This window comes from Ceratotherium simum, chromosome X, assembly GCF_057802395.1.
Source record: "Ceratotherium simum simum isolate JZ-2026a chromosome X, ASM5780239v1, whole genome shotgun sequence".
Lineage (NCBI taxonomy): Eukaryota > Metazoa > Chordata > Mammalia > Perissodactyla > Rhinocerotidae > Ceratotherium > Ceratotherium simum.
The window spans coordinates 2,566,357-2,575,586 of NC_141940.1; the positions used below are offsets into that span (position 1 = coordinate 2,566,357).

Consider the following 9,230-nt stretch of genomic DNA (forward strand, 5'->3'; position numbering starts at 1 on the left):
GGCACAAAGATATCCATACCACCTCCACCTGCAGACTTGCTCTCAAGCAAAAGAAAAAGACCAGGCTAGTGAGATGCACGATGAAGGAGGACCCACAATAGCTGGGGAAGGGGGAGGAGGTGGTGCTCTATGAAGGGGTAGTGTTGAGGGATGAGGGGAGTCGAGTTTCATGCTAAGGGCAGGGGGAAGGTGTTGGACCTTTTAGGAAGGCCTGGTAGACTCTGCTCATTCCTTCTGTCCTGGGAAGCTGCCACTCTATGAGGCTGAACCCACCTCCAACAAGAAGACCAGAAAACGCCAGGTGTGCGCTCTCCAAGCTTCCCTCACAACTAGGGTGCGGGCACATGACCTACCCCACCATTCAGATGCACCTGCTGCCAACTGAATCTGGGGCCAGAGCTGGGAAGAAGCAGGGGCCACACAGATTCCACTTGGGCGGGCGTGTGGCAGCAGGGGCCGTGAACTCTGCTTTCCGAGGAGCTGTGGCAGCCATGGTTCTCACGGCAGCACTTGCGTCCCACACTGTTGTTCCAAACCACGGTGTTTGTGCCCAGTCGTGGGAGGGAGCCACAGGGGTGCCTTCACCAGTCCAGCACAGTGGTGCGATTCAGACCCTTGTCCCTCTCTGCAAAGCCTCCAAGCCTGGCTCTCCAGCCCTTCCCAAATGCCCGTGAGACACCCGCCATCCTTCACTAATTCCCTTCCTGCTTCCATCGGCCAGTCTGCTGTTGTGTGCAACTAGGAACCGTGACGGCCTAGGTTTCTGCAGTGGCTGTCTGATCTCCCACTGCATTAAGTGCTCCTGGCCTGGGGCTCAGGGATGCCACGTGCTCTTGCAACTTGGCAGCTCTTTACACAGTCCTATTCTGGCTCTTGTTACTCCATCCTTCCTTTAACATTGGTGTTTGTTAATAGTTATGAATATTCAGAAGCTTCATATTACTTGGAAGATAGATCAATAGAAATAATCCATTCTGAGAAACTGAGAGGAAAAAGATTTAAAAAAAAATAAAGAAGAAGAAGAACAGAGCCTCAGTGAGCTGTGGGACAATACAGAAAGGTCCGAGACATGTGTATCCGGGATCCCAGGAGAAAAGAGAGAATGGGGAAGAAAAGCTACTTCAAGAAATAATGACTGACATTTTCAAAATTGGGAGCTAGACGTAATTTACAGATTCAAGAAGTTCTGTGAAGCCCAAGGAGGGTAAATACAAAGAAAAGCCACATGTAGGGGCAGTGTAGTCAAACAACTGAACAAAGTATAAAGAGAAAATCTTGCAGGCGGTCCGAGTTAGACAAAGCACTACATCTAGCAGAACATTGACAAGAATAGTCACTGAATTCTCATCAGAAAGAATGGAAACCAGAAGACAGAGGAAGGGCATTTTAAAGTGCTGAACGACAATAAGTGAAAACAACTTTCAACCCAGAACTCTCTGTCTCTAACCAGGGAAAAGATCCCTCAAGAATGAAGGGGAAAGAAGGACCTTTTGAGATTTGTGAAAGCTAAGAGAATTCATCAACAGACCTACGCTAAAAGAAATGCCAAAGCAGGTCTTTCAATCAGAAGAAACATGATAGTAGAGGGAAGCCTTGATCTTTGCGTGGAGACGAAGAACCGCAGAAATGGTAAATGTGTGGGTAAATATTCAAGAATACTTATTTGCTCTTAATTTTCTTACAGTACACATGACTATTTTCTAAAATAAAAATTTTAATAGCGTGTTGTAGGTTTTGTAACATCTGTAGGCGTAATACATATGGTGACTACAGCATAAAGGATGGGGTAGATGGGGAATGAATCTGTATGGTGGAAAGGTTCTTACACTTATGTGAAGTGGTACAATATTAACCACAAGTGGACAGTGAAAAGTTAAGGAAATATAATCTCTCGAGCAACCACTACAAACCAATTCAAAGTGATAATTGCCTAAAAAGGCATTAATAAGTTAAAATGGAATTTAAAACGTTTTTGATTATCTCAGGCAGGAAAAGGGGAACACAGGAAGAAAAAGAGATGGACAGACAGTGCTATACTCTGAATGTCTGTGTGCTCCCCCAAATTCACACATTACGTGGTACCCCACAATGTGATGGTATTAGCAGGTGGAGCCTTTGAGGTGATCAGTTCATGGGGGTGGAGCCCTCAGGAATGGGATTAGTGACCTTATAAAAGAGACCCTGGAGAGCTAGCTCCCTGACCCGCTTCTGCCGTGTGAGGACATGGTGAGAAGATGTCTGTCTATGAACTAGGAAGCAGGCTCTCACCAGACACAGAATCCACCAGTACCTTGATTTTGGACTCCTCGGCCTCCAGAACTGTGAGAAATAAATGTTTGCTGTTTATGAAATACCACCCAGTCTATGGTGTTTTTTTTTTTTTTATAGTAGCCTGAACAGACTAAGACAGATGGTAAAAGGGTAGACCTAAATCCAGCCATAATCCAAAATCACACTCGATGTTAACGGGTTAAATACTCCAATTAAAAGGCAGAGATTGTCAGAATGAAGAAAAGAGCAAGGCTTTTGCTGTCTACAGGAGCTGCAATTGAAAAATAAAGACTCAGATGAGTTGATAGTAAGAGGATGCAAAATGGTATACCATAGAAAGAGCAAGCATAAGGAAGTAGGAACCACTGTATTACTAGTGGACAAAGTAGAGTTCAAGACAAAGGCTATTACCCGAGAATCAAGGGAAGAATGATGTAAGGGTCAATGAATCAGGAACCCCCAGATTTCATAAATGTGTTTGCGTCCACTGACAGAGCTTTAAAATACATGAAATAACATTTGACAGGATAAAGGGAGAAACAGACATTTCCACAACTCTAGCTGGAGATTTTAACACTCCTGCCTCAGCAACGGGTCAACTAGATGAGAAATCAGTAAAAATATAGACATCTTTACGACATGACCAGCCACAACAGAAAACAAACTATAAAGAAAACTTGCCCAATTTGCCACAACGGGTGCTCCATGTGCAAGGTTACTCTTGCAAGTCCACTGCCTTGTTGGTAGGCTGTTTCATTGGTGGCACGTCCACAAGCCGCGCTTTTTGCTTCCGGACGCTCCAAGCCTTGCGATGACGCCGTGAAGCCTTTACCACTCAGCGCCCCCTCACGTGCTCTTCCGAGCCAATCATCTGCCCTGCACATCTGCCCTGCACAGAGCCGCCTGGAACTTTCTGTCCGCTCTGCCTGGCGGGGGCTTCTGGGAGAAGCGGGAAGCTCACGTGGCCTCAGCACAGAGCGCCTGGGAGCCGTGCCCCACAGTCCCCGGCTGTGCGGCTGAGGCGAGGTCTTCAGCCCCTTCTGAGTGGGACCGCGGAACTGTCCACCGAGTCGGCGAAAGTGAGCAGACGGGCAGGGCTTTGCTGGGCCTGGACTCGGGGGTCGCCTGGAGTCCTGGGTCGGGCCCCTGAGCGCCGGGCAGGGTGGAGGTGGGCGGCGGGGCTCCCGGCTGGGGGTGTGGGGGCTGGGGGAGTGGAAGGCTCCCAGCTGCGGGGGCAGGGGGCTCCCTGGTGAGGAGAGCTGAGGAGGGCTAACTTTGGGGGTGTGAGTGAGGGCGCGAGCGGAGGGCGCCCGGCCAAAGGAGGGCTGAGGGCAGGGTTCCCGGTGTGGGGGCTGAGGGAGGCGGGGTGGGGGGCGCTGTGGTGTGCGGAGGCCGGAGGGTGGGGCTAGTGGCTCAGCGTGTGTGGGGGCGTGGGAAGGGCGGGCTCCCGGTGCTGGAGGCCAGAGGGGAGGCGCCCAGCTGGGGAGAGGGCTCCTGGCTGAGGAGGGCAATGGGAGGAGGACTCCCGGGTGCGGGTGGCGGGAGGAGCGACCCGCTGTGCGTGTGAGAGGGGTGGGCAGGGCGGACGCCGCTGGCTGCTCAGGGCAGGAAGGGGGGCTCCGCTCCCTCGCCGCCCCGGGGTGTGGGGAGGTGAGAGGGCGGGCTACCAGCTCTGCGTCTGGGGGCCGCGGGAGGGGAGAGCTCCCGGCTGTGGGCGCTAGGGGGAGGACTCCAGGGCGTGGGCAGGCCGGAGGGGCCGCCACCGACCGTCTAAGCCGGTGCGGGCACGCGCGCTGATGGAGGGGCTACCGCGGAGTGCACCTGGCTTCTGGGGTCACGGGGAAGGGTGACTGGCTGCAGGTGTGGAGGCCGGGGAGGGACGGCTCCCCGGTGTGGGGAGGCCAGAGAGGAAGGCTAACGTCCAAGCACGTGGGGGCGCCCTGCTTCCAGGGGCTGGAGCAGAGTGCTCCCAGCTGAGCGGGGTCGCAGAATGGGAGTGCACTCGGCAGGCAGGGGGAGGATGGCACCCGGGTGCGGGGCGGGGGGTGGGCTGGAAGGTAGGGCCGCCGGCTGAGGGTGTGGGGGGTGCGGGAGAGGAGCAGCCTGGCTGCGTGGGGTGCAGATGATGGTGTGGGGGGCGCTGGGGCGGCTGTGATCTGCAGGAGGTGTCACCCTGGCCAGTGGAGTGGGGGAGGGTTCGGGGAGGGGCTCTGGCGCCCTGCACGTGGCATCTGAGAGGTTCCAGGTGGCCTCTGTGGAGGGTGGCCTAGGGATCGTAGATGTGGATAGGCAGGGCCTTGGCCTCCACGGAAACTATAGCTTCTCTCGAAGGCTGCTCTGTACCGTCAGCGGGATACACCATACTTCAGGCCTTAAGAAGGTTTCCATCCATTTAAAAGGATTGCACTTTTACAGAATCAGTTCTCTGATCACAGGGGAATTTTATTTGATGTTAATAACGATAACACATCTCTAAATATTTGGAAACCCATAGATCAAAGAAGAAATCACAAAGGAACTTAGAAAAGATTTCAAAGTGCATAATAAAAAAGTACAACTTCCCCAAAGTAGTGGGAGGCAGCTCAAGAAGCGATCGGAGGAAAACGTGCTGCTCTACATGCTCACCTTAGGAAAGGAGAAGGAGGTGAAATCAGTGCTCTGATGGCCCATTGAAGGAAGCTAGAAAGAGAAGAGCAGAGGGAACCCAAAGTGGCCCACTGAAGAGACGACAGCGCCCAGAGAGGAGGTCAGTGAGAGACAGCGGGGCAGAGGGACAGAGACAGCTCTCCCCAGGCTCCTCTTACACAGCACAGAACTAGGGATGGAGCCCCAGCAAGAGCGATGCACAAGACAGGGAGGACACGAATCACCTGGGTCGTGTTGGGAGGGAACGAGGGCTGTCACTGCAGATCAGACGGACACCCAGAAGAGAGGGAGGGGATATCATGGGAAAATTTGTGCCCCAAATTGGAAAAGGTGACAAATTCCTTGGGGAACCAGGCAACTTCCCTAAAACTGCTGCTAGAAAAATAAAAAATACTACTAGCCTTATATCTTGTGAATAAATGTAATTTATTATCACAAAAGCTTCCTAAAGTCAAATAGAGCAAACAGGGAGAGGAGGTGCTGCAGGCCACGCTGTGAGGGGCACGAGGCTCTGGCTGGGGCTGTGGGGTGGGCTGTGTGGCACAAACACGTCTCTCTCCCCGTTGCACCCACAGGCCGAGGCCCACACTGCGACAGTCTGTGTACTCCCGTCCAGTCGCTTCTCCCCACCCGCAGGACCTCAGCGATGGCAATGGCAATGGCACTGGCAATCCTGCGGGACTGGTGCAAGTGGAGAGGCATGAACGCACAGCGCTCCCTGCTCGTCCTGGGCATCCCGGACGACTGCGAGGACCAGGAACTCCAGGAGGCCGTGCAGGCTGCCCTGTGGCCCCTGGGCAGGTACCGAGTGCTGGGCAAGGTCTTCAGAAAGGAGCTGGGGACCAGCGTGGCCCTGGTGGAGTTTGCTGAGTATTTAAATCGAAGTTTGATCCCCCAACAAATACCAGGCAAGGGGGGACCCTGGGATGTGGTCTTCCTGCCCCAGGCCCCTGATTCTGAGTCACAAGATAGACTCAATTTCCCTGCACAGCCCCAGAGGCAAGCAGTGCCTGGCAGGGCAGGTGACGCAGCAGCTGCAGATGTGGCAGGAGCTCCAGGTGAGGAAGGAGCTGCCGGTGAGGAAGGAGCTCCATGTGAGGCAGGATCTGCAGGTGAGACAGGATGTGAAGGTGAGGAGGGAGCTGCAGGTGAGAAGGGATGTGAAGGTGAGGGAGGATGTGAAGGTGAGGGAGGATGTAAAGGTGAGGCAGGATGTGAAGGTGAGGAGGGAGCTGCAGGTGAGGAGGGATGTGAAGGTGAGATAGGATGTGAAGGTGAGGAAGGAACCACAGATGAGGCGGGAGCGCCAGGTGAGGAGGGTGCCCCAAGTGAGGCGGAGCGCCAGGTGAGGCGGGAGCCCCAGGTGAGGCGGGAGCCCCAGGTGAGGTGGGAGCCCCAGGTGAGGTGGGAGCCCCAGGTGAGGCGGGAGCCCCAGGTGAATTGGGAGCCGCTGGTGAGGAGGGAGCTCCAGGTGAGGCAGGAGCCGCAGGTGAGGAAGAAGGTGCAGGTGAGGAGGGAGCTGCAGGTGAGGAGAAAGTTGCTGATGTGGCAAGACCTGCAGGTGAGGAAGAAGCCGCAGGTGATGAGAGAGCTGCAGGTGAGGAAGAAGCCACAGGTGATGAGAGAGCAGCATGTGATGAGAAAGCTGCAGGTGAGGAAGAAGCCGCAGGTGATGAGAGAGCAGCAGGTGATGAGAGAGCTGCAGGTGAGGAAGAAGCCGCAGGTGATGAGAGAGCTGCAGGTGAGGAAGAAGCCACAGGTGATGAGAGAGCAGCATGTGATGAGAAAGCTGCAGGTGAGGAAGAAGCCGCAGGTGATGAGAGAGCAGCAGGTGATGAGAGAGCTGCAGGTGAGGAAGAAGCCGCAGCTGATGAGAGAGCTGCAGGTGAGGAAGAAGCTGAGGGGGAGGCAGGTGCCCAGGGGGAGGCAGGAGCTGAAGATGAAGCAGGAGCGTCAGATGAAGAGGGAGCTGCATGTGACACAGGAGTGGCAGGTGTGGCAGGAATTGTGAGTGTGGCAGGAGCTGCAGGTGAGGAGGGAGCTACAGCTGAGGCTGGAGATGCAGGTGAACAGGGAGCTGCAGGTGAGGAAGAGGCTGCAGATACAGCAGGAGCTGCAGGTGTGTCAAAATCCCGAGTTGAGGCAGAAGCTGAAGATGTGGCAGGAACTCCAGGTGCGGCAGGAGCCGCAGGTGAGGAAGAAGGTGCAGGTGAGGAGGGAGCTGCAGGTGAGGAGGAAGTTGATGTGGCAAGAGCTGCAGGTGAGGAAGAAGCCGCAGGTGATGAGAGAGCTGCAGGTGAGGAGGGAGCTGCAGGTGAGGAAGAAGCTGCAGGTGAGGAGGGAGCTGCAGGTGAGGAGGGAGCCGAGGGGGAGGCAGGAGCCCTGGGGGAGGCAGGAGCTGAAGATGAAGCAGGAGCATCAGATGAAGAGGGAGCAGCAGGTGACACAGGAGTTGCAGGTGTGGCAGGATCTGTGACTGTGGCAGGAGCTGCAGGTGAGGCAGAGGCTCCAGGTGAGGAAGAGGCTGCAGGTGTGGCAAGAGCCATGGATGAGGCAGGAGGCTGGACCCAGCAATGGCGGGAGACCTTGCAGCCTCTGCTCGACAGCATGGCCTACCAGGAACTGAGACCTTTTTCTGGGTTGGAAGAGCCGTGCTGTGGAGAAGAGTCTTTTGAGAGCTGGCTGGACCATACCAACGACATGCTGTACCTGTGGCGCCACATATCGGAATGGGAGAGGAGGAGGAGGCTGGTGGAGAGCTTGGGTGGCCCCGCGCTGGATTTCATGTGCAGCCTCCTGGATGAAAATCCCGACATCCCTGCACAGGACTGCCTGGCCGTGCTGGTGCAAGCGTTTGGTAACAAGGATGCCCAGATGACCGCACGGCTGAAGTTCCTGACTTGTGCCCAGAGGCCCCAGGAGACTCTCTTTGCCTACGTGATGCGCCTGGAGGGCCTGCTGCAGGCGGCCATGGTGAAGGGGGCCATCCAGGCCGCCATCGCAGACCAGCTGCGCACCAGGCAGGTGCTGATGCGGGCCCGCCCCAACGAGACGCTCCAGAACAAGCTGAGGAGGATGCGTCTGGAGAGGAGACCGCCTGGCTTCCTGGGGATGCTGCAGCTCATTCAGGAGACCGAGGCGTGGGAGGCCGCCCCAGGTACAAGTGAGCAGTTCCAAGTGGAAGAAGGGGCCCATGTGGACATTGGAGACCTAATCGCCTCCCAGGCTGCCTCGGCCCATGAATACGGTGCTGAGGTCTCCTCAGCCAGTGAAGATGCTGCCTGGGCTGCCCCGGCCCATGAAGGTGCTGCCCGGGCTGTCCCACCCAGTGAAGGTCCTGCTTGGGCCGCCAGCGAAGACGCTGGCCAGGCTGCCCCGGCCCGCGAAGGTGCTGGCTGGGCTTCCAGTTCACGCGAAGGTGCTGCCCGGGCTGCCCCGGTCAGTGAAGATGCTGCCCGGGCTGCCCCAGCCAAGGAGGTCATCACCGAGTGCACCCCTGCCACTGCAGAGGAAGCCAAGGCTTCCTCAGGTAACAAAGATACCGCCGAGGCTGCCCTTTCCAAGGAAGACACTGCCGAGGCCGTCCCGGCCAATGAAGAGGCCGATGAGGCAGTTCCTGGCACAGTCGACCCTGGAGAGGCTGCTTCTGACACCCGTGATGCTGCCAGGGCAGCCCCTGCCCCTGAGGAGACCACCAAGGCCTCCCCTGCCATTCAGGAAGATGAAAATGCTCCCGCTCCTGTGGGCCTAGGTCAGGCGGCCCAGATGGGCAGTCCTTCTGGGGTGGGCCCAGGAGGTCCTGGCAGTGAGCCAGAGGGCATTGCCCTGGCAGGAGACCAGGACGCCGAGGAGCCCCCTGAGGAGAGGCTCAAGCCCATCCAGGAGGAGTCAGGGAACAACGACGGGGCTGGGGAGATGAGCCCCTCAAAGTCCTCCTTGGGCTAATAGGCTCAGAAGGCCCAGGGCCCTCTCTCCTCTTGGGCAGCAGAGCCCTGGAGGCAGGGGGAGGCCAGGCCAGGGCAGCCACCTCACCCCACATGCGGAGCAGGGCCAAGGGATGGGCTCGCTCAGCCCACACCAAGCTCTTGGGCCCCCACAATCCCCAAGGGTCTCTGATCACCACCATCAGCCCTTCAAAGTGAGCGAGATGACCATGTGTGACCCCAAATGGGGAGGGGAGTGGTGTCCCACCATGGCAGCACCACACCCAACCCCAGCCTCAGCCCCAACTCCTGCTGACTAGGGAAGCCAGCCTGGGGGCTCCCATGAGCGGTGGGTTTGGGCTAGGTCAGGGACACCTGAAGACGTCTGCC

At 56.6% G+C, this 9,230-nt stretch overlaps 1 protein-coding gene across 1 annotated transcript; it reads left to right on the top strand.

Annotated features, from left to right (window-relative positions):
* Positions 1-3,210: 3,210 nt before the first annotated feature.
* Positions 3,211-8,862, top strand: LOC147911700 (paraneoplastic antigen Ma6E-like). The gene is made up of 5 exons (XM_087427427.1): positions 3,211-3,350; positions 4,766-5,017; positions 5,493-6,137; positions 6,299-8,155; positions 8,330-8,862. Exons 3-5 carry the CDS (start codon positions 5,564-5,566, stop codon positions 8,860-8,862), a joined length of 2,964 nt encoding a protein of 987 aa, XP_087283553.1. The 5' UTR covers positions 3,211-3,350; positions 4,766-5,017; positions 5,493-5,563.
* The last annotated feature ends 368 nt before the right edge of the window (positions 8,863-9,230 follow it).

Bases quoted from the DNA above. Each gene is read 5' to 3' on its own strand.
- LOC147911700 (XM_087427427.1), top strand. From the start codon at position 5,564: ATGGCAATGGCAATGGCACTGGCAATCCTGCGGGACTGGTGCAAGTGG. The intron at 6,138-6,298 runs GTGAGGAGGGAG...CGGGAGCCCCAG, and splicing joins AGGTGAGGCAGGATGTGAAG to GTGAGGTGGGAGCCCCAGGT. The intron at 8,156-8,329 runs ATGAATACGGTG...CTTCCAGTTCAC, and splicing joins CTCCCAGGCTGCCTCGGCCC to GCGAAGGTGCTGCCCGGGCT.